Here is a 26950-nt window from a genome sequence, read left to right on the forward strand (position 1 = left end):
CTGCCCGCCCTGCCCGCGGGGGCACCCAGCCCCAGGGATGCCAGGGTGGGGGGTCTCGCACCCACCCCCGGCCCTTTCCCACGCTGCGGCAGGTGCAGAGAGCTGGGCTGGGGGTCCGGGGGTGGGTCACCCCACAGCTGGGGATGTGCCCCTCCGTGCAGGGGACACTGGGGAGCGGCAGCACTGGGTAGGGGGAGGGGGGGGCGGTGCCATGTGCCCTTGGGCTGGCGTGGGGGAGCTGTGTGGGTGTGCGAGGGGGGACCAGGCACGGGGGTGTGCCGGGCGTGTGTGGCACACGTGGCAGGGGGCTGTGGGGCTGCGCCCCCCGGTCGCGGTGTGTGACAGCAGGGGGTGACAGACTCTGGGCTGGGTGTCCCCCCAGGCTGTACGGTGTGGTGGGGAGGTCGCGCGTGGCGGTACCCCGGGGATGCGAGGGGGGAATGCGGGGGGATGGATGCGGGGCTGGTAATGCATCACCTGTGCGGGGCTGCGGGGAAGCGGGCGGTGACCGTGTCCTGGGTGCGAGCCGGTGTCACCGCAGCCCCGGGGCGGGTTCGGTACCGAGTGCCGTGGTGCGGCGAGGGGGCGGGCAGGTGCCGTTGGCGGCGCCGGGGGCGGCGGCGGTGCGGGGAAAGGGGCGGGCAGGTGCCGGGGGCGGCGGCGGCGGGGCCGTAACGGGGCGGGGCGGTGCTGGCGGCGGGGCCGCGGCGGGGCCGGTGCGGGGCGGGCGCAACGCGCAGCCGGTGCGGGGCGGGCGGGGAGCGGCGCCGCGGCCCGAGCCCGAGCGGAGCCGAACGGAGCCGCCGCCGCCGCCGATGGGCCCCTGAGCCGCCGCCGCCGCCGCGCCCGGGCGGCCATGAAGCCGCTGGAGAAGTTGCTGAAGAAGCCGGGCTCGCACCTGCCCGTCCGCCCCGCCGCCCCCCCGGGGCAGGTACCGGGGCCGGGGTCGGTGCCGGCGCCGCGGCGGCAGAGCCTGTCGCGCCCGCCCGCCTCCCCGGAGGAGCCGGCGGGGCCCGCGGGGCCGGTGCCGGGGGGCGAGGGCCGCTGGCTGGAGCTGCGGCCGCCCGAAGCGCCGCTCCGCTCCCCTGAGGATCCGTCACCGTGCGGCGACCGCGATCGGGACCGGGACCGGGAGCCGCCGAGCCCGGAGCCGCCGCCCGCCGCCCGGTGCTGCTGCGGCTGCGGCTGCGCCCCCGCCGCGCCCGCGCCCCCCGAGCGGCTCCTGGCCGCGCTCCTCGACCGGCTGCCGGCGGCTGCACACGGGAGGGGCTGCGGGGCAGGTACGGGGCTGCGGAACCCACGGGACGGGCTGCGGGACCCCCGGGAGGGGCTGCGGGGGTGCCCGGGGTGGGGAGCGCGTGGATCGCGGGGCGATGCGGCGGAGCGGGGAGAGACCGGGGGCGGCCGCTGCTTGCGGGGGGGATGCGCTGGTGGATGCTGGGGTGGGAGACAGCGGGGTGCGGGACCCCGGAGCCCGGTGAGGCGGGCGGCCCTGCACAGGGCACAGCGGTGCTCGGTTGGGGTGACAAGGTCAAGGCCGGGTCCCCGCCGGGGCAGGGAGCCCGTGGCAGCGGAGTGGGCAGGAGTCTGCGGGGTGGGCAGGGGCTCCCCGGGCAAGGCACCGCGGCAGAGGGGCTGGCGGGGGATATGGGCTCAATGGCAGCGCCAGCTCGGTGGGGAACGGGGGTGGCCGGGCACCGGCAGTCACTGCAGCATCCACCTCCCGGTTGGATGGTCCTCAACATCCTCCTGGTGCTAAAATTAGCCCCGACGGGAGCTGCAGTGGAGGGGGGAGGGGTGGGCTGGACGCCCCTTTCCTCCGGCACAGGCCTCCCGGTGCTGTCCCACCACGGCTCCCCGTGCCCAGGTGTTGGGGTGGTTTCGGTGCCAGAGCTGGGTGGGAGCCAGGTTGGGTGCAGGTGGGTGGGAGCCTTCCCACACCACGGGGATCCCTGTTCCGGCCAATCCCACTCGGCTGCTGGGACCAGGGGCCATCGGGGACCCCAGGGCACCGCCAGCCCCCTGCTCCAGTGATGCCAGGGCCGGGAATTGGTGCAACCACCGACATGAGGAGCCCTCGGGTAGGGACGAGCTGGGACTGGCAGCACCAGGTCTTGCCTGCACCAACACGCTGCCAGGCCTGGTGGTGCTCAGGCTGGCAGGGAGCAGGGGGGCAGGAGCCAGCATGGGGGTCCCGACTTGGGAAAACGTCCCTGCGACTCCGGGGTACAGCGTGAGTGCTGCAGAGGGATGGGGAAACTGAGGCAAGGCTGCAGGGGGCTGCAGTCCAAAGGGATGGGGGAGTGTTTAACTCCCGCCCCACAGGCAGAACATGGGAAGGGGCTGCACTCAGGGCAGGGGGGCTGGGAGAGCTGGGGGCCGTGTACCTGCACCCCCCATGCTGCCAGTGCCCCCGTCTGTCCCTGTGCCCCAGACTGCCGTGTCCTGCTTTTGGCAGCAGCTGATGCCCCCTGGGTGCTCTGCCCGGTGCAGGGGTGCCAGGGGACCCTCTGCCCTGGCTTGGCACGGATCCGTGACCGGGTTAACAGCTGGGGAGTGACTGGGGGGATGGTCTGCATGGCCCCTCCATGGGTCAGGTCCTTGGGCCTCTGAAGGGCTACCAGTGTATCCCCTGGGCACGTGGCAGAGCCAGGGACCCGCTCGGGGCCGAGGGTTGCGCTGGTGCCGGGCGAGGGAGCGGTGCCGTGTCCAAAGGTCGTGGTGGTGACTGATGCCGGCTCTGACGGGCACTGACGCCGGTACCGGCCCCTCGGCTCACCTGGCCTTGCCAAAACACCTTCACAGGGTGGTGCCACCCGTGCTGCCCCGGAGAGCCCGGCTGTGGCACCCACCCAGTGTGCCTCAAGCTGCCTGCCTCAGTTTCCCTTCACCGTGTCCTGCTGTGCCCGCGGCCGGGCTCTCACGGGGTTGCCGGGTGTGCCGGGGCGTCGCGGCCCCGGTCCCGCCCTGCCGGCGCCTCTGCCCCCACACCGGCTCGGCCGGGCCCGGCTGCCCCGGGGCTGGGAGCGGGCCCTGAGTCAGCGCCGGCGCGGGGGGGTTCGCGTGGGGCTCGGCCTCTCCCGGTGTCACCCTGCGAATTACCATCGCTCCCCTCACCCGCCCATCCCGCCGGGCACGGGGCCCCCGGGAGTATCGGGGGGCTCTGTGGGTGGGGTGCCCACCCCTGTCCCCCCCTGTCCCCCCAGAGTCGCTGCTGGATGACATCGTGCTCACCCACTCGCTGTTCCTGCCCACCGAGCGCTTCCTGCAGCAGCTGCACCAGCAATATCCTGGAGGGTCCCGGGGGGCCACGAGGGTGGGCACGAGGGTGGGTGAGGAGGGGTCGGAGGCTGGACATGGGAAGGGTATTGGGGTGCAGTGAGGGTGGGCATAAGGGGGCCATGAAGGGGACATGGTGGTGGCACAAGAGTTGGCATGAGGGTGCAACCAGGAGGGCACCAGCATGTGCACCAGGGTGCCATGAAGCCATGAGGGTGACAAAAGGATGGACATGGGGTTGCAAGGAGGAGTGGGACATGGGCAGGGCAGCAGGATGCTATGGGGGGCTCACAGGAGCAGCCACGGGGGTGCCATGGGGGTGGGCTACGGGTTTGGGTGCAAGGTGGGCACTGTGGTGCTACCAGGGAGGGCACAAGGACCCTCAAGTGAGGTCCCTCGGTGCAGCGGGTGCTGGGGGGTGGCCGAGGGTCCCTCCTTGCCGTGGCACCTCCTTGACCGTGCCACCTTTGTGCTGGCGGCGGGCAGCCCCCCGGCGCGCTGGGAGGAGGGCTCCGGGCTGCAGCGCAAGCGGGCGGTGCTGGCCGTGCTGCTGCACTTCCTCGAGACCTACAAGGGGCTGCTGCAGGAGGAGGAGAGCGCCGGGAAGGTCATCAAGGTGGGTGTCCCCTTCCCGTGTCCCCCCAGCAGTCCCCTGCAGCCCCGGCCCTGACCCGTCTCACCCCACAGGAGCTTTATCTGCTCATCATGAAGGACACGTCCCTCTACCACGAGCTGGAGGACGAGATCATCAAGCTGCACCAGCTCGTGGAGACTGTGGAGCTCAAGTGAGAAGAGGGTCAGGGGGTCCTGGGGTCCCCTGGTGGTCAAGGGTGCCTGGGGGACCAGGGGTCACCATCGGTCAGGGGTTCCCGGGGAGGGCAGGGAATCCTGTGGAGTCTGGGGTCCCCGTGGGACAAAAGATTCTCAGGCAGGACAGGGGGTCCTGAGGTTCCCTGTGGTTCAGAATGTCCCAGGGGAGGGCAGAGGGTCCTGGGGGTCCCTGTGGGTCAGGGAGTCCTCAAGAAGGACGAGGAATTGTGGCCCTTGGGGGTGCCCAGGGGCTGGAGGGGCCAGTAGCAGCCCCCTCCTGGTGCCCTCCTGGTTGCATCTTCACCCCCACCTTTGTGCCCCGCTCATGCCCTCGCCGTGCGCAGCCTCGGACCCCTCCCCACGGCACCCTCGTGCCCACCCTCCTCCTGTGCCCACCCTCAGCGTGCCCCGGTGCCCTCCCCGTGCCCACCCTCCTGTCGTGCGGGAGGCCCTGGGTGGGGGCTGCTGGGGCACCCCGTGGGTCTCGGGGTGCAGCCCCGGGGGTCCAGGGCCCGTCTGAGCCCTGTCCCGTGCCCCCGCAGGGTGGCCGACGAGACGCCCCCCCCCGAACAAGCAGGTGAAGCCGCTGTTCCGGCATTTCCGACGCATCGACTCCTGCCTGCAGACCCGGGTGGCATTTCGGGGTTCTGACGAGAGTGAGTGACTGTGAGGGGGAGCCGAGGGGGATTGGGGTCCCCTCCGTGACCCACCAGCCGCTGCACGGGGCCGTGCCCACTCCGGGTCTGCTCAGCGCCCTCCCCGTGCCTCAGTTTCCCCGGTGGGCAGCGCCGGGGGTGGTGTGGGGATGCCCGGCGCTGACCCCCCGCCCTCTCCCAGTTTTCTGCCGCGTCTACATGCCCGACCACTCGTACGTCACCATCCGCAGCCGCCTCTCGGCCTCGGTGCAGGACATCCTGGCCTCGGTCACCGAGAAGCTCCAGTACTCGGAGGAGCAGAGCGCCCGCGGGGACGCGCTCATCCTCGTCACCATGGCCTCGTCCGGAGGTGCCCGGGGGGCCGGGGGTGGTGGGGGGCTGCGGGCGGGGCTGGGGGGGTCCGGCCGGTGCTGACCCCGCCCTGTGACCCGCGGCAGAGAAAGCGGTGCTGCAGCCCAGCGAGGAGTGCGTGTTCACCACCCTGGGCATCAACAGCCACCTCTTCGCCTGCACCAGGGACACCTTCGACTCCCTGGTGAGCTCCGTGGTGGGGACACCCCGGCAGGGACCGTCCCCCCCACCGGCACCTGGCACCGCGATCGGGGGCGACACTCCCACCCCGGGGCCAGCACCCCCGGAGTGCCCCATCCGGTGTCCCCTCGCAGGTGCCGCTGCCCGAGGAGGTCCAGGTGGTCCCGGGGGACACCGAGATCCACCGTGCCGAGCCCGAGGACGTGGCCAACCACCTCACAGCCTTCCACTGGGAGCTCTTCCGCTGCATCCACGAGGTTTCGGGGGGCTCGGGGGGCTCGGGGGAGCTGCCGTGCTGTGGCGGGGGGGTGGGCTCTGATGGAACGTGTGCGTCCCCCCAGCTGGAATTCGTGGATTACGTGTTCCACGGGGAGCGGGGCCGGCGGGAGACGGCGAACCTGGAGCTGCTGCTGCAGCGCTGCAGTGAGGTGCAGCACTGGGTGGGCACGGAGCTGCTGCTCTGCGAGGGGCTGGGCAAGCGCGCCCACCTGCTCAAGAAGCTCATCAAGATCGCTGCCATGTGAGTGGGGGGCCGGGGAGGGGCTGCTGAGGGGTCCCTGGGGTGCCCAGCCCGCCCCTCACGCTGTCCCCCACCAGCTGCAAGCAGAACCAGGACATGCTCTCCTTCTACGCCATCGTCATCGGCCTCAACAACGCCGCCGTCAGCCGCCTGCGCCTCACCTGGGAGGTGAGGGCTGGGGGGCCCCCGACCCCCATGGCACTGCCAGGTCTTCCTGTGCCTTTCTGAACACCCCCAGGTGCTCCCTGACCCATTCCTGGGTGATCTCAGACCACCCCTGGGAGCTCCCTTTTCCCTCTGGGAGCTCTCACCCCGCCCTCCAGTGCTCCCAGGACCCTCTGGATGCTCCCAGACCACCCCTGGGTGCTCCCTGACACCACCCGGGTGCTCCCAGGACCCTTGGGATGCTCGTGCCCACACCTGGCTGCTTCTTAGACCCCTCCTGAGTTCTTTCAGATCCCCCTTGAGTGCTCTTGGAACCCCTCAGGAACTCCCTTCCCCCTCAGTACTCCTAGAACTTCTCTGGGTGCTCCCGGACTGCCCCTGGATGCTCCCACACCACTCTCCAGTGCTCCCCAGCACCCTCTGCATGTTCCCAGACCACCCCTGGGTGCTCCCTGACACTGCCCAGGTGCTCCCAGGACCCTCAGGATGCTCGTGCCCACACCTGGCTGCTCCCAGACCTCTCCTGGGTTCTTTCAGACCCCACCTAGAGTGCTCCTGGAACCCTCCAGGAGCTCTCACCCTCACCCCGGTGCTTCCAGGACTCCTCTGGGTGCTTCCAGACCTTTCTGGGCCTTTCTGGACACCCTCAGATGCTCCCTGACCCTTTCCTGGGTGTTCCCAGAACCCCCTGGATGCTCCTGCCCACCCCTTTGGGGCTCCCTGACCCCCCTGGATGCTCCCTACCCTCCCCTTTTTTTGTCATTCCAGAAGCTCCCAGGGAAATTCAAGAACCTGTTTCGGAAGTTTGAGAACCTGACGGTGGGTGAGAGGTGTGGGGGCTCCCATGGGTGTTGGGGGGTTCCCAGGCCTTCCCTGGGGGTGTTTGGGGAGCAGGGGACGTTTCCAAGGTGTCCTTGCCCCCCTCCCCCAGGCCACCAGCCCCATGCCCATGGCCACCTGCATGGGGGGAAGAACCAGGGCATCCCCAGGGAGCCCTGCCCCAAAGCCTGACCCCCCTTTCCCCCCCAGGACCCCTGCAGGAACCACAAGACCTACCGGGAGGTGCTGGCCAAGATGAAGCCGCCCCTCATCCCCTTCGTGCCGCTCATCCTCAAAGGTGAGGGGGGGCTCAGGGGCTGCCCCATGGGGGGTTGGGGTCCCTCTGACACCCCACAGGACCCCCCATCACCTCCCCTGTCCCCCAGATCTGACCTTCCTGCACGAAGGCAGCAAGACCCTCCTGGATGGGCTGGTCAACGTGGAGAAACTGGTGGGTTCTAGGGAGGGATGGGGCAGAGGGACCCCCAGGGTGAGGGCAGGGGAGAGGGGACTCCCCTGAGGGGCTGGAGGACCCCCCAAGAGGGTTTGGGGGTCTGGGGGGAGTGGGAGGGTTCAGGGTCCCCTGGGTGCAGAACAGGATCCTGGGGGAGGGGGGTCCCTGAGGGTAGGGGGTGTGCAGGAGGCTCCTGGGGGGGTTGCTGGTCCCTGGGGGGACTGGGTGGGGTCTTGGGGGGCTGGGGCTGACTCTGGGGTCTCTCTGTGCCCCAGCACTGCATCGCTGAGAAAGTGAGAACCGTGCGGAAGTACCGGAGCCGCCCCCTCTGTGAGTGGGGGGGACGGGGAGGGGGCACTGCCAGGGCTAGGGGGGCACTGCTGGGGGGGCCCACACGGGCCTGAGCCTGCAGTGCTGGCCCTGAGGGATGGGGACGTGGCCAGAGCCTCCTCACACCTTTTATCCATGTCCCTGCATCCCTAAATCCCTGCGTCCTCATCCCTTTATCCCTTCACCCTGCATCCTCATCCCTGCATCCTTCATCCCTTCACCCTGCATCCCCATTCCTGAATCCCCATTCCTGCATCCCTGCACCCCTCTCCCTGCATCCCCATCCCTTCACCTGCATCCCCTGCACCTCTTCCATCCCTCAATCCCCACTCTCACATTTCCATCCCCATTTCCTTCCCGCATCCCCATCCCTGCATCCCCTCCATCCCCAACCTCTCCATTCCCACATTGCATTTTCCCATCCCCACCCCTGCATCCCCTCCACCCCCAACCTCTCCATTCCCACATTGCATTTTCCCATCCCCATCCCTGCATCCCCTCCACCCCCAACCTCTCCATTCCCACATTGCATTTTCCCATCCCTTCACCTGCATCCCCTCCACCCCCAACCTCTCCATTCCCACATTGCATTTTCCCATCCCCATCCCCACATCCCCTCCATCCCCACATCCCCTGCATTCCCACTACCGCCTTGCCATCCCTATCCCTGCATCCCTCCATCATCATTCCCACATCCCCATTCCCATACTGCCACCTTCCATCCCTCCATCCCTGCATCCCCTCCACTGCCACACCCCCGTTCCCACGTTGCGGTTTCCCCATCCCCATCCCACCATTCCCGTTCCCCCGTTCCGGGGCCGTTCCCAGGCCTGGAGCTGGAGGCGTCCCCGGCCCAGCTGCAGACCAAGGCCTACGTGCGGCAGCTGCGCGTCATCGACAACCAGAACCTGCTCTTCGAGCTCTCCTACAAGCTGGAGCCCGGCAGCCAGTGAGGGGGGACCCACCCCGGGACCCCCAAACCCCGGGACCCCCCCGGGGGGCCCGGAGCCCCCCAGCACTGACGCACTTTGCCCAGCCCCGGCCCTTGGGTGCTGCCCCCACCCTTGGGGGGGGGGTGGGGGGTGGGTTTGGGGACCCCCCCCGGCGCATCCCCCTCTCCCCCCCGCCCCCTCCCCTGGCTGGGGCACAGGGGCCCCCGGGGGGGGGGGGGGTCATGTCCCTCCCCCCCGTCCCCTCTATTTTTGTATGTGTGCCCCGCCCCCTCCCAGACGTGTATATTTTGTACTGCCGCGGTCCGGAATTGTACATTTATTTTTTAAGAAAAAGGAGGAAAAAAAGAAAAAAAAAAAAAAAAAAAAAAGTCAAGCTGGGGGTGGAGCAGGGAGCCCCAATAAAAGTCTGTCCCGGCGCCTGTCTCTGATGTCATGGTAGGGATTGAGGTAATGAGGGGAGTGACGTCACAGCATCGCTGTCGATGACGTCACGATCCCGGCACTGACCGGGTGGATCCGACCTCTCCAAGATGGCGGCAACGCGAAGCCAATATCTGACCTTCTAAACATGGCTGCCGCCACGGTTCCCGTCAACCCTCCTAACATGGCGACTGCTGGGGGGAAGTTTGTCCAGCTGACCTTCTCAATATGGCGGAAGGGAAAACGGGCGGTGTAGCCCAGCTCAGTCGTCTCATCACGGGCCTTCAGCAGCGTTTCGGCACAGAGTGAGGAACTTCTTCCCCGTCGCGCCACTCTGCCTTCGGTCACCGGGACGCCGCGGCACTGGACGTTCACACAGCCGGCGTGACCTTCCCAAGATGGCGATGGCGGGGCATTCTCTCATGGCCACTCGACCTCCTCATCATGGCGCCGCGGCCCCACCGTGCCCCGCCGTGCCCCGCCCACATCCGCTTCGGTCGCGCAGGCGCAGAAGGGCCACGACCGCCATTTCGTTCGGCGGGGCTGGGGCCGGGGCCGGGAGCGGCGGGAGGAGCCGCGGGTGAGCGGGGGAGGGCCGGGGGGGATCGGCGGGGCCGGGCCGGGGCTCGGGGGACCGGGACTGCGGCCACGGGGCCCTTGTGTAGGGTGCGGTGTCTTGGGGTGGGCTCGTGGGGCCTGTGCGGAGCCTGGGACCGGCGGGGCGGGGGGTGCGCTGAGGCCTGCGCGGATCTGGGGGGGTGTCCGGGGCCGGCTGAGGGTCCTCGGAGCCGGCTGAGGGGTCCCCGGGGCCTCTGAGGAGTCCGCGGGGCCGGCTTTGGAGTGCCAGGAACCGGCAAGGCTGGGGGGGCTGGAGCCCCCACGCTGACCCCCTGGACCCTCCCAACCTGACCCCTGGGACGCCTGTGAGATCTCCCACCTCCCTGACTCCTGGGTCTCCTGGGTTCTTCCCTAGAACTGCCCTGGATCCTCAGCTTGGGTGTGCCCAGAACCGGCGGGTCTGGGGGCCTGGGAACCCCCCACCATGGAGACCCCCTCTCTGACCCCCAGGTCTCCTCTGAGACCCATCCCCAGGACCCCCATGGACCTCCACTGAGACCCCCGCACTGTCCTTGACCCCTCCACCTTGACCCTTGAATTACGTGTGGGATCCCTCCCCAGGACCCTCCTTGTACCCCCACCCTGGGCGTGCCTGCAGCTGGCAGCACCAGTGGCCTGGGACCCCCACTGTGACCCCTGTGCCTCCCCCGCGATCCCCACACTGATCTCCTGCACTTCTCCACCACTCCTTGGACTCCCGTCTTTGGTGTGGCTGGAACCAGTGGGATCAGGGGTCTGGGACGTCCACCCTGACCCCTGGACCCCTTCACCCTGACCCCTGGGGCACTTCAGGGACCTCTCCTCAGGACCCCTCTGGACCTCCAACCTGCGGGTCTCCGGAGCTGGCAGGGCCAGGGGCCTGGGATCCCCACTGTGACTCCTGGCACCCCTCTGAGACCCCCATATTGATGCCCTGGACCCTTCCACCCCTTCCCAGGACCCCCTTGGACCCCCAGCCTGGAGCTGCCCAGAAGCGGTGGGGCCAGGGCTGGATGCCTGGGATCCCACCATGGAGACTGACCCCAGAGTGTCCCCTGGGAGTCCCCCTATGACCTCTTAGACCCCTACCATGACCCCATTGACCCCTCCCCCCTGACTCCTGGGTCACCTCAGGGTCCCCTCCCCAGTGGGGGTGTCCAGAACTGGCAGGACCAGGGGCCAGGGACCCCCAGTGTGACCCCTGGGACCCCTTCACCCTTCCCAGGATCCCCCTGGACCCCCTGTATGACCCCTGGTACCCTCACACTGACTCCCAGGACCCCTCTGGACCCCCCCACTGACCCACTAGACTCTTCTACCCTTCCCAGGACCCCCCTGGATCCCCACCCTGTGGGTGTCCAGAACCAGCAAGGGCTGGGGATGTGCTGAGGCTTGTCTGGAGAGGGAGTGGGACCCTATTTAGGGTACAGGAGAAGGAGGGGGGGACTTTTTGGAGCCTGTGGTGTCTTAGGGATGACCACGGACACAGAGTTCCACGGAATCCTGTAACGATTTGAATTGGAAATGACCTTAAATCCCATCTTGCACTGGAAGGGGTTGTTCCAAGCCCCATCCAACCTGGAACACTTCCAGGGATAGGGCAGCCAGAGCTTTTCTGGGCAACGCTGGAGCTGAGCTGTCCCTCCCACTCCAGGGAAACACATCCAGGACTCCCTGCTCCTGGTCTAACAGCCTTCCTGCCCACACTGCTGAAGGCAGCGTGGATGGAAAGGCCAGTGGACCAGGAGCACGCATCACTCTGTTGGGATCACTGTCAGGATCGCTGCACCCGGAATTCCGAGCTCCGGCTCAAAGGAACCGGGAAGTCCCTGTGTCTCCTGCCACTTCCTCCCACTGGAATAATTCAGCGGTTCCTGCCCAGCCCCTCGTGTGCCACCTCTCCCTTCCTGGCTTCCTTTTGCCTCTTTGGGAAAGGAGGAGCAGCAGGGGAGGCTGCAGGCCTGGCAGGACGGGCTTTTCCTGCTTTTCCCTTTGCTGCAGCGGAATTTCAGGACAGGATTCCTTGCTCCTGATTAAAGGTTTCCGCTGCTGAGTGACCTGAGATGAGCTGGGAGCAAGGGACAGATTGAGCTGGGGGTTATGTGGCTGGGAATGGGAAAGCCAGGGGTGGGCAAACTGAGGCAGGGGAAGCTGGAAATGGGGAAACTGAGGCAGGGGAAGCTGGGAATAGGGAAACTGAGGCTATGGAAGCTGCGAATGGGGAAACAGTGGATGGGGGAAACTGAGGCTATGGAAGCTGGGAATGTTGAAACTGTGAATAGGGAAACTGAGGCCGAGGGAGCTGTGGAGAGGAAAACAGAGGATGTGGAAGCTGCGGATGGATAGGGAAACTGAACTTGTAGAAGCCGCGGGTGGATGGGGAAACTGAGGCTGTGGAGCTCATCCCTGAGGAGTTAGAAACTCTGGAGTTGGGAGTTTTTGTTAAAAACGCCTCGTCAGAGCCCGCGGGTCGTTAATAATTCACAGGGAGCGTCTGGATCCCGCGGGGCCAGAGCGTGTCTGTCTGTCTGCACGCAGGGATGCGCCGGCTCCGCGGGATGCTCCAAATGGAGCTGGCAGCTCGGCTTGGGAAGCATGCTGATAGGATTTTAAAAGCCTGAATGACCTTAAATCCTGCGATGGCTGTCGCTCAGGATAAATTATTTATGTAGCATCCTCAGCTCCTCAGGAGCGGGCAGGAATGTCAGGCTGCGGAGGACAGGCTCGGAATTTGGGAGGGGGGTAACGAGGAACTGCGGGTTTGGATGGGAAGAGAGGGAAGATAAAGGCGCGGGGGCGGGTGTTGGAGAGGTCCAGCCTTGGAAGTCGTTCCCAAACCGGTGCGGCCGCATTTCTGCACCGACATCAGAGGGTGGAAATTCCTCTTGATCTGCAGTTCAAAGCCTCCCTGAGGATGAGGCGCTGCAGCTCGGGCTTGCAAATGTGAAATACAAATCCGCCCGGAGCCCAAATCCCCCTGAAAAGCGAGGAAATAGGCGGCTGAAGGTCACTGCTGCTGCCTGTCCTGCTCCAGCAGCAATCCCCCCGGGATGAGGGCTGCTGCTGGGGAGGGCGTTTCAATTCCCTCCACAGCAAACAGGGACTTGAAAAATGCCTGGAAAACGTGGCGTGTCTCCCTGGCCGGGCCGGATCTGCCCAATCCGGCTGCTTTTAGGGGACAAGGGGCAGCTGAATGTCAAGTTCTTGGGATTTAGTAGTGTTTTGGTCTCAGGGTTGACAGGGAAGTGCTGATCCAAAACACTGCCAAGGGGTCTGTGGCCATGGTGAGCTCCAGCCTGTGGAACAGCAGCTCTGAAGCAGCTTTCCACAGGGTCACCTCAATCTCCTGACCTCTCCCTTCTCCCGTGGGACATCTTTTCACACCTTGTTTTCCTCACTCTTTGCTCAGAGCTTTCCTAAGGTTTGGTTTGGATTGGAAAAGCAAAGGCACTGTGTAAACCTGCCCCTCCTGCCTCAGCCCAGCTTTGATCCACTGGTGTCTCTGGATTCAGCTCTTCCCAGCCACTTTCCCTGCGAGCACAGGGAGCTGCCACCACGGCATATGGAGCCCTCAGAGGCTCTGATGTGTCTTGGTGAAAGGGTTCTGGTACGGAAGAACAAAGGAGAAGGAGTGCGGAGAAGTCAGAGCGTTGTTCACAGGGATGGCTTCTGCCAGTCATGAAGGGGTGCTGGGAGGAGAACTCCCCCCTTTTTTCTTTTCCTGGAGGATTTAGCTCCTGTCTCCCTAATCTGTATCAGCTGGGTCTGTCTTCTTGCACATGAAAGATCCAGGCTGTATTTCAAAGGCACCGTTCCCACCCGTGTGCTGGGTTCGGGGCCTCTCGATTTTGGTTTTTCAATGTGACCTTTGCTATTAATCCCCAGCCTGAACGGGGCCGTGCGCCGAAACGGAATGACCTGTTTCTCGGGAATTCAGCTCCAGTTTATCCTCAAGCTGCTTTAGCTTAAACTCTTCCCTCCCTTCCTCTTGCTCTTCTAGGTCAGAGCCTGGATCCCAGCGCAGGTTTTGCAGTAAGGGCACCTTAGAGGGGAGACAGTGACTCGTGGTCTGTCTGTAGAAATACCCCCTTGTCCTCCAGGTCCCTGTGGATTGTCCCTGTGGATTGTCCCTGTGGATTGTCCGGAGCCTGTCGCAGGGTGTCAGCAGGTCACACGGAGAGACCCCAGCAGTGCTGGCCTGGCACGGATGGCACTGGATGGTTTATGCCAGCTGACAAACCCCTGTTTGTCTGTCTGTGAGATGCATCCCTGTCACAGGGGCCACCGAGGGAAGTGTCACCCTGGGAGTAACCAGCTGGCACAGGAGCAGAGCGGGGACACAATGTGTGACGTTCCCGTGGGTCGGGAGCAGAGGTGGTGGCCCTGGCATCAGTCCTGTGCTGGCTCAGGGCTGTGACACATGAGCCCGAGTCAGGAGTCTCATTACCTGGCGCCTTCCTCAGCTGGATCCTTGCTAATTCCCTCTGGCAGCTGATCCAGCACGGCTGGGGCTCTGCCCGGAGCCACTCGTGCCACCCCGGCCGTGCGATCCCACTGCAGGTGGGAAGGAGCACAGGGAAAAGAGTTCCTGTTCCAACACGTCCCAGACGAGCACGCTTGGAGCCGTCTGTGATCCTGCTCCAGTGGGAAAGGCACAGGCCGGATGGGTTTGCTGGGCGTTGTTCCCGACTGTGGAGTGTCCGGAGGGATCGATGGATGTCGGCTCTTGGCCTCGAGCTTGGGCTGGGGTGAAGGAGCACCGTGTTTGTTAGGGGGAGGGCACTGGGAGTCTCGGGTGGCTTGGAAAATGCGAGAAGATAGAAGGAGGAATGTCCTCCTGATGAGGCTGTAGCTGAGGAGTTCTCACAGGGTAGAAGAGCTGATTTTAATTAAAGGGCAGTTCAAGTATTTCTTTATTTATTTCCCTGAACCCCAGAGCCAGTGGTTTGCCTGAGGGCAGGGGAGCCGCTGCTGTGGCAGCCGGGCTGCTGCTCTGTGCTTCCCGTTCTCACACCTCGGGAATGTCTGACGGAGGATGGACCTGTGTCCTGTGGGATTAGGAAGTTGTAGTTTATCTAGCAGGAGATGAGTATGAGAAGGGATCTGCTTGTTAGTACCTGGTACAAACCTGAGTCATAAAGGAACTTTCCCTGCGGTGGGGGCTGTTCCCGTGCCCTCTGTCACCTGCCCTGGAGGTCATGGCTCGGAAATTGGAAGTTTCAGGTGTGAAACTGCCCTGTCCTTACCTCCTGTTGGTGTTGTGGTTCCCATTAGTGACTATGGAATAGGTTTTCCTGTGGGAAAGACATCCATGGCCCAGAGAGGGACATTTGTCCCCTGCCTCAGGGTCTGCCCCGAGTGCCTGGGACTGTCCATGTGGTGAGCAAGGCCTCCAGTCATCACATTCCTGTTCCCTGAGCCTGTGCTGCAGGATGGCCCTACCTGAGCACTGCTGTCAGTGGCACGAGGGCCTGTGACCTCCCAGTGATTCAGGCTCCTCTTCCTGTCCCTGCTCCCTCTGTGCTCTGTCTCCAGTGCCGACCAGAGCTGCCGGGCCCCGCGGAGCCCCGGGAGCTGTTCCAGGTGAGCCGTGGTGCCAGACAGGTTCGTTCTGGGCTTGTCATGAGTTGGAGTGGAACGTTGCCAGATCCATGCTGGGAAAGCTGGTTTCCCTCATTGCTTGGACAGCTTTGAGGGGGCTTTGGAGTTGTGGGGTGCAGAGAGCCTTCGGTGCTGGGGGGTTATTGATGTAGGAGACAAGAGGATGGGAAGTTCGGGGATGGGAGCCAGAGGACAGTCCTGTGCTGCTGTGGCTGCCATGGAGCTGGAGCCATCTGGCAGATTTGCCCTGGCCCTGGCTGGAGACACCATGGGGCCACATGCCAGTGCTGGCGGGCTACTGTCGCACTCCCAAGTGAGCAGCCTCCGGCTGCAGCTGGAGGAGCTGGATGGATGGTGCAGGATCAGTTTGGCTGGGTTTTCTCTGCCGAGCGAGGTGGTTGTGTGAGACCTTTCCTGGGTTTTGGCTGCAGGCGCTGTGAGGGCTCTGGGCATTTGGGGTAGGGATGTGCTGCTTCCCACCTCTGGGGCCTACTGTTCCAGGGTGTTGGGACAACCTGGGAGAGCAGCTCCAGCTGCTGCTCTGCATGAGCTCCAGGCACAGGGCACCAGCACAGTTCCCCGGGGCTGTGTTTCACCACCGGCTTTCCCCGTGTTCCCTGACCGCTTCCTCCCTTCCCGCAGGCATGAGTGCCCAGGCCTGCCCCCAGCACTGAGCAGCCGGAGCCGCCAGGATGCCGATCCCTCCTCCCCCGCCGCCGCCCCCCGGCCCCCCACCACCCCCCACCCTCAGTCAGGTAGGGGTCACCTCGCTGGGTGGGGAGGTGGCCTATCCCCCACGTGGGGCCACTCGCCAGGGGAATTGCCCCTGGAGAAGGCTGGCTGTGGCAGGGGTGGGGTGCTCCGGGGGGTGGGAATGTGGAGCTGGGCTGTGCCTGCGCCGGGGGGTCCCGGGGAGGTGCTGAGCTGCTGCTGCTGCTCCTGTCCAGGCGAACATGGAGCCGCCGAAGCTGAGCCGAGAGGAGCAGCGGGGCCGCGGGGCCCTCCTGCAGGACATCTGTAAGGGGACCAAGCTCAGGAAAGTGACCCAAATCAATGACCGGAGTGCACCCATCCTGGAAAGTGAGTCCCCTGGAGGCTCCCGGCCCCATGCTGGGCGCTGCTGTGCCCTTCAGGGCGCTTGCCCATCTGGTTCTCAGCAGCTCCTCATTGGAGGAGTAGATAATTCCATGCTTAACCTCTTTGTCTCCCTCCTTCCAGAGCCCAAGGGCAGCGGCGGCAGCAGCTACGGCTCCAGCTCAGCCGCCATCCAGCCCAAGGGCGGCCTCTTCCAAGGCGGCGTTCCCAAGCTCAGACCCGTGGGAGCCAAGGACAGCTCAGGTAATGGCCACAGGCCTGTGGTCTGCGTGGGGGTCCCTGGGGAGAGCCCTGAGCAGGAAGGGGTTGAGGATCTCACTCTGTTTCCCTGGGGGTTTCAGCTACTCAGATGCAGGACCCCAGATCACATCCCAAGCATGGCACAGGCCAGCTACACCCTCCCTGAACCTCAGTCCCACACGCAGACCTCTTGGAGGGCGCAGGAGTTTCGTGTATTGCTGAACTCTGTGTGTTCTCTGTAGTGGCCACAGAGTAGAGTGGTGAGAGAAGAGTCGTGTGTGGCTGTGCTCGGTGCCAGCTCCCTGCCTGTGCCAGACAGCTGTCCCTGCAGCCTGGCCCTCCTCGGCCGTGGCTCTGCACGGACAGGGCACTGCTCCCGTGCCGTGCCTGACCCCTCACTGTGCTCTCCTTCCCTGCAGACAGCTCCACTAAACAAACACTGCAAGTCCCTGGCGCCCGAGCAGCTGCCCCCAGGCCCCCCGTGCCGGCCAGCAACAGCCGCCCCCAGGACGATGCCGACAGCAGCCGGGGGTCCCCGCCGGAACTGCCGCGCACGCAGAGGCCCTCCCTGCCTGACCTGTCCCGGCCCGGCACCGCTGGCGGCACCGGCATGAAGCACAGCTCCTCGGCCCCGCCGCCCCCACCGCCAGGACGCCGTGCCGCCGCCCCCCCGGCCCCCCCTCCAGCGCACGCCAAGGCCTCGCCCTACAACCGGGAGAAGCCGCTGCCGCCCACCCCAGGACAGCGCCTGCCTGGCAGCAGGGACGGCCCTCCCGCCCCGCCGCCCATCAAACCCCCTCCCTCCCCAGTCAGTCTCCGGTCAGGGGCTCAGGGCCAGTCTCTCGCCCCTCCGCCTCCCCCTTACCGGCAACCCCCCGGTGTCCCCAACGGCCCTTCCAGCCCCAGCAGCGAGTCGGCCCCGGAGCTGCCGCAGAGACACAACTCCTTGCACAGGAAGGCGCCGGGCCCGTTGCGGGGTCTGGCACCGCCGCCGCCCACTGCTGCCTCCCCGTCCCTGCAGAGCAGCCGCCCCCCGCCGCCGGCCAGAGACCCCCCAAGCCGTGGAGCAGGTAAGAGCTGCTCGCTCTGCAGTGCCTGGGGGCAGCTGGGACGGTCAGGAGTTGGTGGGAGGTGGTGGGCAAGAGTTGGCTTCGGGGCACAGAGTGGCTTCTGCATGCGGTGTAGGGGCCGAGCCAGGGCAGTAGTTGCAGGGCCATATTTAACACATGTCCTTGGTCATGTCCCATGGCCATCGAGCTTCTTCCAGGCCTGGTGTTGATGGTGGGTTGTGGCTGGGCGACTCCTGCCCATGCTGTCCTGGGGTGGGAGGTAAGAATGTGACAGAGCACAGCTGTGTGTGCTGTGGCTGCTCCCCTTCCTAAATGTCACTGGGAGGGTGCAAAAAACTATGGCAAAGCAGGGAGAAGCCTTTCCCTGGGTGTGCAGCCCTCGGGAGTGTGTCCCTGTGGCTGGGACTGGTGTTGGCTGCACCCCGGTGCCCCCCCGTGCACTCCTGGGCTCTGTGTCCAGACCGCAGCTCCTGCCTGGGCCCCTGCCAAGCCGCTCCGTCCTTCTGGCCCTGCCAGAATCCTTCCTCAGAGCTACGGCTGGGGATCTGCGCTGTCAGCCCGGCTGTAATTAGGCTAATGAGGAGCACGAACTGCCACCGAGCCTCTGCGGGAGGCTGGGCAGGAGCGAGAGGTGGGTCAGAGGGGCCCTGGGTCCCATCACTGCCTCGGTGGCACTGCGGATGTGGCTTCCAGTCCTGGCAGGCAGCATCTTGGCTCCATGTGGAGCCGCTGCCCTCAGACTCGGGGATGTGCGGGATTGTAGCTGCTCCTGGGATCCCCTCTGGTGTGGAGGGACCTGTGCCCAGCGTGGGCTGGGAGCACGTGGGGCTGGGGCAGCCGCCGGGGTGGGCATTGAGCCGGGGGACAGTGGGGCTGGCTGGTCCCTGCACTGCAGATGATGAGGAATGCAGATGTCGGGAGCGAGCAGGAAATCTCCAGGCACACGTAGGAGCATCCCTGGGCTGCGGTCTGGCACAGCAGCTGGCCTGGAATGCTGCGGGGGATGTCCCTGGGTTTGCCCCGGGAGCGCCGCACGGCGCTGACCCCGCTGTCCCTGCCGTCCCTGCAGCCCCACCGCCCCCACCGCCGATGCTGCGGAACGGAGGGCGCGATGCCCCCCCGCCCCCACCCCCCTACAGACTGCACGGCCCCACCGAGCCCCCCAGCCGGGGGAAGCCCCCGCCGCCGCCCACCCGGACCCCGGCCGGGCCGCCGCCGCCACCGCCGCCCGTGCGGAATGGGCACCGGGACTCCATCTCCACCGTCAGAGCATTCCTGGGTGAGTGGGACCCCTGCATGGATTCCCCTCGGAGCCGAGCCCTGTGGCTTTGGCCAGGCTCCCCCAGAGCCCCCCTCCCTCACCTGCCCCTTTTCCCGTTTCTTCACAGATGACTTTGAATCCAAATACTCCTTTCATCCTGTCGAAGACTTCCCAGCCCCAGAGGAATATAAATACTTCCAGAGAATCTACCCCAGCAAAACAAACAGAGGTGAGGAGGAGATGTCCCAAATTCCTTCTCCCCTTCTGTGTCCTCGGGGCTGGCACTGTCCTGTTTGTCCCTGCACAGGGTGGGTGGTGCAGCAGTCTTGCCCTGGGCCCTGCCTGTGTTCCTGGGGGTGCTGAGCCCCATTCCCAGGGGTAGCGAGCCCTGAAGGCAGCTCTCTGTGCTGCAGAGGGGCCAGATATTTGGGCTGTGCAGATGCCCTATCCCGCCTGCTCCCGGTTTGCCTGCTGGGAAATGCTGCAGGGCTCATTCCTGCCTGTGCTGAGCACCTTTGGTACCAGAGGGGATCTCGAAGGACCCCACAGCCAGGGCTGGGCACGGGCTGGGGGTGTGCAGACCCCCCGTGTATCCCAGGATAGGCCTCAAGCACCGGCGCTCGGACCCGGCAGAGCTCAAAGTGCCCTTGGTGCCGCGCGTCAGCGCTGCGGATCCCGGCGGAGACTCCGGGGAGAATGGGATGCTCGTTTATTTTTAGAGCCATGAATGTTTAATGCGGGTTTGAAAAGCCCCGAGCTCGGTGCGGCTGCAGCGGCTGCTGCCAGGCGCAAATCCCAGGCTCCAGATCTCCGCGGGGAGGTTGGGGGGGTTGGGGGGGGCCGGCAGCTGGCGCGGGGGTGTGGAGGAGGGAAAGCAGACGTGCTGGATCCGGCTCTGCGGAGCTCTCGCTTCCAACAGGCTTCCTTGTCTTCCAGCTACGCGTGGGGCCCCCCCTCTGCCCCCCATCCCCAGGTGAAACCGGACTGTGCAGGTGGATTGTTGCAGAGCAGAGACATGGACCTCCTTCCCCTTCCTCAGCTGGACCCCCCCCAGCTCCCAGCCCCCTGGATCCTGCATGACACACTCCCAGCCTCTCCGGTTTTCCCAGGACGAGCGGATCCCCCCAGTCCAGCGCCTTCCGCCAGCCCCGCCTCATCTATGCACCCCCCAGGATTCAGTGACCTCATGGCAAGCCTGGATGGGTCCATCCCTCATTCCTCCTCATGGATCCCGGGTTGGGATCTGCCTGGGAGCCGGGCACGGGACTTGAGGCCGAGCCGTGTGCCGGCTGTTGGGACCAGGGGGGCTCACGGAGAGGAGCTGGGGTCAGGCAGGGAATGGACATGCTGTGAGACCCCCAGAGCGAGGGGAAGCAGGGACAGGCCGGCACAGCCTTGTTATCCCAGGAAAGCCTTGTTATCCCGGTGGAACCTCGTTATCCTGGGAGAGCCTCGTGATCCCAGCTGAACCTCGTTATCCCGGCACAGCCCATTGCTTTTTTGCACAGGAGCCAGTGGAGGCAGGGGGGGAACGTGAGTGGGACCATGCAGGGACACCCCAACAGTGCCAGGCTGGTGGGGACTCCCTTTCCCTGACCCCGTGGGGGGGGGCCACCCCCATGTACCCCCCCCTCAAAACCGCTGCTCCCCTGGCACTCCCCCCCTGGGTTCCCCTGGCTCTCACTGCTGACCCCCCCAAACTTGAGCATTTTAACAAGTAAACACTAATTACATGGGGGGCCCGTTCGTGCTGGGACTGGCGCATCGGGGGGTGCGTGGGGGGCCCTGGGGCTGCGCCAGGGGGGCCGGTGATGTTTTGCCTTACACTCCCTGTCCGACGGGTGGTCCCGGCCGGACTCTCCGTGTTCCCGCGGGGGGGGGTCACACTAACGTAGTTACTGATCTCTTTGTACCTGTAAAGCGCCATAGCAGGAAGGGGAGGGGGTGTGGGGGTGCTGCACCCCTGCAGACGGGTTCGGGGCTCATTCAGGGGATTTTTTTTCTATCATGATGGACCTTTCCCTGTTGAGACTGGAGCGAGGTGGGTGAGGGGTGAGTGGGGGGTTTCTCTGGAGAATGAGCCCCCCCCCTCCCAGCGCTACCCTTTGGGTTAAATAAAGGTTCCACACGGTTCTGCCCCTCCCAGAGCAAGGGGCCCTTTTAAAAGGGAACAGAGGAATTTGGAGGAGCTGGAAATTGCATTTAAATAAAAGTAATTAAGTGATAAATGATGTTATGGACACTGTCTAAGGGGGGGGTGCCCAAGAACCCCTTTTCTTTCTTGAGGGTGATGCACCAAGGGCTGGGGACGGGGCACTCTGGCAGACAGGGTGGAGGGTACTGGGAGAACAGTAGGAAGGCACTGGGACCACTGGGAAGGAGCATTGTGGGTACTGGGAGCAGGGGGAGGGGGGTTGGAGGGTGTGGGCACTGGGAGCATGGGGCAAGCGTGGTGGGGAATACTGGGAGCACTAGGAGGAAGGGTGGGGAGTACTGGGAGCACGGAGAGACAAGACTGAGCGGCAGTAGAAAGTCAGTATAGGAGGTACTGGTGGCACTGGGAGTACGGGCAAGGCCGGACTGGAGGGCGCGGGCCGTGGGAGCACTGGGGATACTGGGGAGCGCTGACTACCCGCCCGCAGACCACAACTCCCAGCATGCCCCGCGTGCCGCGCTCGGCACCTTCCGCCGTGCCTCGGGAGCGCTCGCTGATAGGCTGCGCTGTTGCGGCCCTTCCTCCGGCCGCGGCGATTGGCGGCGGTGGCGGAGGCGCAGCCAATGGGGAGCAAGGGGCGGGGCCAGACCGGCCTGGTGGCGGGAATTGCGGAACCGGGGCTGATTTGGCGCGAGAAGGTCGGTGGCGGCAGCCGCGGGACCCGGAGGGGATCTGGGGGGGATCTGGGGGAGCTTAGGGGGACACGGGAGCTAGAGATGGGGGACAGCGCGGTAGGGACTGGGATTGGGGGGGCAGGGGGTTACTGGGACCCGCAGGGCTTGGGATCTTTCTCACCTGACCGAGGTCCCGCCCTCTGACCGCTGTCCTCCTCTACCCGCAGCCCCCGCCATGGCCAGCAAGAGCCCGCAGAGTCAGCCCACCATCGGCTTCCCCCGCACGAGGAGCGCCCGCCGCCTCGCCGCCCCCCCGGCCAAGAGCGACCCCGATGCCCCTGCTCTGCGCCCCTCGCCGCGCTCCAAGGCCTCGGGCCCCGCCGATCCCGGCCAGTCCACCCCGGACACACGCCCAGGCCGTGTCACAGCGCAGCCTCTGAGCCCCAAAGTGCAGCCCCTGAGTCCCCGCAAGCGCCTGGGTGAGTCCCTCCTCTGTCCCCTTCGCCGGGCCCCCCGGGAATGGTGGGGGGCGCATCTCCTTTCTCACCCCGGAGGGCTGGGGCAGACAGAAGGGTCCAGCCCCACTCCGGCTCTGGCCCAGCTGCGTTTGCAGCTTCATCCCCGTTTTGGAAGGAAGAGCTGCTCCCGCGGGTTTTTTGGGGGAGCTGAAGTGCAAAGTCCCCCAGGGAGACTGGCCCCATGTCACCACCAGCCTATTGCCCCCGCAGGTGATGACAACCTGTGCAATGTCCCCCATGCCCTGCCTGGCTCCCCGGCCAAGCGCAGCAAGGAGAACCGGGGCCGTCGCCTGCTCTTTGGGGACCCCTCGGCCTCTCCCGAGCAGCCCAAGGGCCCGGGGCCATCCCCGCGGAGTGGGGGGCCAGAGACCCCTCGGAGCTCAGGGCTCGGCGGGCAGCAGCGACGCACCCGGCTCTTCCGGCAGGAAGGTGAGTGTGGGCAGGGCCGGGTATGGGGTTATGGATGGGATGGGGATGGGGATGGGGATGGGGATGGGGATGGGGATGGGGATGGGGATGGTGATAGGGGTAGAGTTGAGGGTGGAGCAAAGGATGGGGATGGGGATGAGGTGGGGGACGGAGCCAGGGATAGGGATGGGGGCATGAATGGGGATGATGATCAGTTGGGATGGGGTCCCAGCATCCCTCCCTGAGCCCTCTTGCTCCCCGTGCAGGTACCTGTTACCAGCAGGCCAAGCAGGTGCTGCATGCGGCCGTGCCCGACCGGCTCCAGGGCAGGGAGCGGGAGACGGGGATCCTCCGGCAGTTCCTGCGGGAGCACGTCCTGAGGCGCCGTCCCGGCAGCCTCTACGTGTCTGGAGCCCCTGGGACCGGGAAAACAGCCTGTCTGAGCCGTGTTCTGCTCGACTGCAAGGTGTGTGCCATGGCCACGGCTGTGGGGCTGCTGTTGGGGCCTGGGGGCAGTGGGTCGGGTGTAACATTCCCATTCCCAGCAGGACGAGCTGGCTGGGAGCAGGACTGTGGTGCTGAACTGCATGGCACTGGGCAGCCCCCAGAGCGTCTTCCCTGCCCTGGCACAGCACCTGGGGCTGCCTGTGGCCACTGGCCGGGAGCGTATCCGGAGCCTGGAGAAGCATCTGATGGCCCAGGGGCCCATGATGTGAGTTCCCTGTCTGTGGTGGGTGGCGTGGGATCCCCCCTGGATGCCAGGAGAGGCAGCCTGGCAGCAGCTCTGCTCTCCCTGCTTGGGGTGCTGTGAGGGGACAGAGCAGGGGCTAATCTGGGCTCTCCCGCAGCCTCCTGGTGCTGGATGAGCTGGACCAGCTGGAGAGCAAAGGCCAGGACGTGCTCTACACCCTCTTTGAGTGGCCCCAGCTGCCTAGCTCCAGGCTCGTCCTCGTGGGTGAGTGTGCAGTGCGTGGCACTGCTGCCCTGGGAACCCTCCCTCTTTTGAGGGGTTGATGGGGGCTTGCCTTTGCAGCCTCCTCCTGCTCCCTCCTTGGAGAACAGCGCTCATCCTTCTCCTCTCCTCGCCCTTCAGGGTTGGCCAATGCCCTGGACCTGACAGACCGGAGCCTGGCCAGGCTGGGAGCCCACCCAGGTGGCAGCCCCCAGCTGCTGCACTTCCCACCCTACACCAAGGAGCAGCTCACCCGCATCCTGCAGGAGCGGCTGGGGCAGGTGGGGACACAGGGAGGACAGAGGGGGAACATGGGGTCCTTTGTCCACACGGGTGGCAATGCTGATGGCCCTGGTGCCTCGCAGGTGGCCGGTGACCCTGTCCTGGACTCTGCTGCGCTCCAGTTCTGTGCCCGCAAGGTCTCTGCGGTCTCTGGTGATGCTCGCAAGGCCCTGGATGTCTGCAGGTCAGTGTGTGCCCTAAAACCCAGTGGTGCCGGGGCCAGGTTGGTCCCCTGCCTGTCCCCATGGCTTCCCTGCAGCGGGGTGCCCATGCCAGGGGTGCCTGCTCTGCCTGGGGCTCAGGGCTGTCCCTCCCCAGGCGCGCCGTGGAGGTGGTGGAGCTGGAGGTGCGAGGCCAGACCCTGCTCAAGCCGCTGCCTGGGGGTGAGTCACTGCTGCCAGAGCCAAAACCCTGGGGGGACTCCTCCGGGATCGCCTCAGTGGGAGTCTGGGCTCCCTTTGTGGGGCACCTCTCTCCGCTACCACCTTCCCTTTCTCACCATCCTGGGATCCTCTCTCTGTCCCACAGGTGAGTCCCCGGTGTCCCCCGTCCCCAAGCGCGTGGGGGTCCTGCACATCTCCCAGGTGCTCTCGGAGGTGTTTGGGGACCGGCTGGCAGCGGGGTCCCGGGGGGCCCAGGACACTTTCCCACTGCAGCAGAAGGTGCTGCTCTGCTCCCTACTCCTGCTTGCCCGGCACTCGCATGCCCGTGAGGTGACCCTGGGGAAGGTGAGTGGCAGTGGGACCCTCTCAGGGCTGGACCTGGGCAGCGGGTGGGCGTCCCTGGGGTGTCTCTCAGGTGTTTTGCTGCAGTGTGACCCCCCCTGCCCTCCCCAGCTCCATGACACCTACAGCCAGGTGTGCAGGCGGCAGCAGCTCCCCACCGTCGACCAGGCCGAGTGTCTGTCCCTTGTCACCCTCCTGGAGTCTCGTGGTGTCCTCGAGCTCAAGAAGGCCAAGGAGGCCCGGCTGGCCAAGGTACTGTGGGGTGGTGGGGCAGGGTCTGGTGACAGCGCTGGGATCCAGTGATGGGACACGATCCAGGGGTGGGACTGGGGCAGGAGCTGGCAGCGCGGTGCTGAGCATCCCTGTTCTCCTGCCCAGGTTTCCCTGACGCTGGAGGAGGCAGCGCTGGAGCACAGGCTGCAGGACACGGCGCTGGTGGGCAGCATCCTGGCCCAGGGGCTGCACTAACCCCCCAGCAGCCCCCTCCCCATGGCCTCAAGGGGGATTTTACTGCTGTGGCAAGAGCAGACAAATGGCTCTCATGGTCTTGGACGTTTGTCAAGTTCTGCCCTGGGGCTGTCAGTCTGGGGTCTTTTTATTAATATTTTTAATATAATAATATTATTAATGTTATATTATGATTTCTGTGTGGCTGAGGCAGGAGGCTGAGACATCCCCCAGCCCCTCTGTGGCCCCCCCAGCCCCTTTGCAGGGTGGGGTGGGTGCTCCTGACCCCCCTTGCCACCCTGGTGTGTGATCCTCAGGTCCAGTGTTGTTCCTGCCTTTCTCAGAGACTTCTGGGGCTCTCTGGGACCTTCTGGACCACTCTGGCTGCAGGGAGAATCTTCCCAGTGCTGGCAGTGGCAGAGGGGGTGCAGGGACCCCTGGGGGTGGGGGGACAGTGGGAACCCCTTTATCTCCTGCCATTAATAAAGTCGTTCTGGTTCAGCTCTGGCTCCTGTCCACCCTGTTTCACCCCTGTTCCCCCACTCCCTGCCTGCCCCACAGCTGTGGGGACCCCACCCTGTCCTCCCCAGCCCTTCTCCTGGACTCCAGCCCTTCTCCTGGGCTCTAGCTCCCCTCTCAGCTCCTGGCCCCAGATCCTCCGTTTCTGTTAAATAATGGACGCTTTGACCTAATTTTGCAGCTTCCTCATTGCGGGGGGGGGTGTTGGGGGCTCCAAATGGGGGGGGGGGAGTGGGAGGGGATGAGACTCTGCTTGTGCCCCACCTCCCTCCATCACACCCTACCTCTGCTGTCCCACCCTGTCCCCCAGGACCCCTGGCTGCCCCTCAGCAGCTCCTGGCCAGGGATGGGGTGTTGGTGATGGGGGAGGATGTAGTACTGGAGCCCCCAGTGTGTGTCAGTTTCCCCATGGCTCCAGGGGGTGGCCCTGCTGTGTCCCAGCTCCACCCTGGCTCTGCCCGCCAGCTCTGTGGCCTGTGGGATCCCCACAGGGCACAGGACACGGAGACATTTGCACTGGGTGCCCAGGACAAGGACAGACAAAGGGGAGCCTGGTGATGCCCCTGGATGCCCCCTCTGCTGCTGCAGGGCCAGGGGACACCCTGGGGACACATCAGTCCCTGTTGGCTGGGGGGAGCAGTGGGGAAACCGAGGCAGGGGGGGCACGGGGGAATCTGGGAGCCCCGAGGGCCCTGAGCAGGCTCAGCCCTCGCTGCCGGCGCTATTTATAGCCGGCACTGCCATGTGTCGGACGTGTGCAGCGGCACGGGCGGACGCCGGGGTCAGCCCAGGCTCTGCCCGCTCTGGGCTGTGTCCCTGTGCCCTCACCACGTCAGGGGCCCTGGGGGACCCTGTCCCTGTCCCTCCCCACGCCGTGGGGCTCAGCAGGCACCGTGACCCTGCCACCTGTCACCGGGTCCTGGGGCTGAGCGGGTACCGGCATTGTCCTGCCTGTAGGCAGAGTTGGGGTGAGCATGGGCTACCTGCTGATCCCCATGTCCCCACGGACCACGGTGGCCACGTCCTGCCCTACGCCAGCCCAAGGGAGTGACGCAGCCCCACGGCACACGGTGACAGTGTCAGGAAGGAAGCGCCTGGCAGCGTGTGGGTTTGCGGTGGTGTGGCGGTGACGCAGGCGGGCATCCTTTTCCCTCTGTACCCCCAGTTACTCCAACCCTGGTCCCCCTGTGTCCCCCCACGGTGATGGTGGCACAGGCAGGGCACAGGGACTCCCCCACAGCTGGGCCACACTGGCCACAGCGAGGCTGGAGAGTTGCCAGTCCTGGCACTGTCCCTGAGGTGTCCTGGCTGTGTGCGTGGGGACAGGGACAGCAGGGCAGCGTGGGGGACACGGCCCCCCTGGCCATGCCAGTGCCAGCCCCAGCTCCGCTCTCTGCCGCAGTGGATGAAAAATCGATGGCGCAGCTGGATCCAGGCGCGTGGGTGCCGGAGCTCCCGCCGGAGCCGTT

At 65.6% G+C, this 26950-nt stretch overlaps 3 protein-coding genes across 6 annotated transcripts; all 3 read left to right on the forward strand.

Annotated features, from left to right (window-relative positions):
* The first annotated feature begins 802 nt into the window (after positions 1 to 802).
* RAPGEFL1 (Rap guanine nucleotide exchange factor like 1) lies at positions 803 to 8601 on the forward strand. Its single transcript, XM_068996465.1, is given in 16 exon segments — positions 803 to 1280; positions 3207 to 3285; positions 3745 to 3895; positions 3967 to 4064; positions 4632 to 4647; positions 4649 to 4745; positions 4927 to 5094; positions 5183 to 5280; positions 5411 to 5533; positions 5618 to 5796; positions 5874 to 5964; positions 6730 to 6780; positions 6991 to 7078; positions 7167 to 7231; positions 7510 to 7564; positions 8393 to 8601. Coding segments are annotated over 16 exon segments (1908 nt in total). The 5' UTR covers positions 803 to 856; the 3' UTR covers positions 8518 to 8601.
* Positions 8602 to 9449: 848 nt separating this feature from the next.
* Positions 9450 to 21029, forward strand: WIPF2 (WAS/WASL interacting protein family member 2). Of its 3 annotated transcripts, XM_068996488.1 has the most exons (9): positions 9450 to 9517; positions 15070 to 15117; positions 15778 to 15890; positions 16083 to 16215; positions 16354 to 16473; positions 16890 to 17540; positions 18610 to 18819; positions 18929 to 19030; positions 19738 to 21029. In XM_068996488.1, exons 3-9 carry the CDS (start codon positions 15828 to 15830, stop codon positions 19776 to 19778), a joined length of 1320 nt encoding a protein of 439 aa, XP_068852589.1. In that variant the 5' UTR covers positions 9450 to 9517; positions 15070 to 15117; positions 15778 to 15827; the 3' UTR covers positions 19779 to 21029. The 3 variants fall into 3 exon arrangements, with proteins under 3 accessions (XP_068852589.1, XP_068852588.1, XP_068852587.1); XM_068996487.1 differs by lacking the exon at positions 15070 to 15117; XM_068996486.1 differs by lacking the exon at positions 9450 to 9517 and having other exon boundaries at positions 9728 to 15117.
* Positions 21030 to 21458: 429 nt separating this feature from the next.
* On the forward strand, positions 21459 to 25453 carry CDC6 (cell division cycle 6). 2 transcript variants are annotated; one of them, XM_068996393.1, is made up of 12 exons: positions 21459 to 21654; positions 21858 to 22109; positions 22359 to 22577; positions 22823 to 23022; positions 23105 to 23268; positions 23405 to 23511; positions 23650 to 23789; positions 23874 to 23974; positions 24109 to 24173; positions 24319 to 24518; positions 24627 to 24767; positions 24894 to 25453. In XM_068996393.1, exons 1-12 carry the CDS (start codon positions 21459 to 21461, stop codon positions 24981 to 24983), a joined length of 1875 nt encoding a protein of 624 aa, XP_068852494.1. In that variant the 3' UTR covers positions 24984 to 25453. The 2 variants fall into 2 exon arrangements, with proteins under 2 accessions (XP_068852494.1, XP_068852495.1); XM_068996394.1 differs by having other exon boundaries at positions 21606 to 21654; positions 23102 to 23268.
* The last annotated feature ends 1497 nt before the right edge of the window (positions 25454 to 26950 follow it).

This window comes from Aphelocoma coerulescens, chromosome 27, assembly GCF_041296385.1.
Source record: "Aphelocoma coerulescens isolate FSJ_1873_10779 chromosome 27, UR_Acoe_1.0, whole genome shotgun sequence".
In the NCBI taxonomy this organism is placed as follows: domain Eukaryota; kingdom Metazoa; phylum Chordata; class Aves; order Passeriformes; family Corvidae; genus Aphelocoma; species Aphelocoma coerulescens.

Bases quoted from the DNA above. Each gene is read 5' to 3' on its own strand.
- WIPF2 (XM_068996488.1), top strand. From the start codon at position 15,828: ATGCCGATCCCTCCTCCCCCGCCGCCGCCCCCCGGCCCCCCACCACCC. The intron at 18,820-18,928 runs GTGAGTGGGACC...GTTTCTTCACAG, and splicing joins CACCGTCAGAGCATTCCTGG to ATGACTTTGAATCCAAATAC. The intron at 19,031-19,737 runs GTGAGGAGGAGA...CTTGTCTTCCAG, and splicing joins CCCCAGCAAAACAAACAGAG to CTACGCGTGGGGCCCCCCCT.
- CDC6 (XM_068996393.1), top strand. From the start codon at position 21,459: ATGCCCCGCGTGCCGCGCTCGGCACCTTCCGCCGTGCCTCGGGAGCGC. The intron at 22,110-22,358 runs GTGAGTCCCTCC...TTGCCCCCGCAG, and splicing joins GAGTCCCCGCAAGCGCCTGG to GTGATGACAACCTGTGCAAT. The intron at 24,519-24,626 runs GTGAGTGGCAGT...TGCCCTCCCCAG, and splicing joins GTGAGGTGACCCTGGGGAAG to CTCCATGACACCTACAGCCA.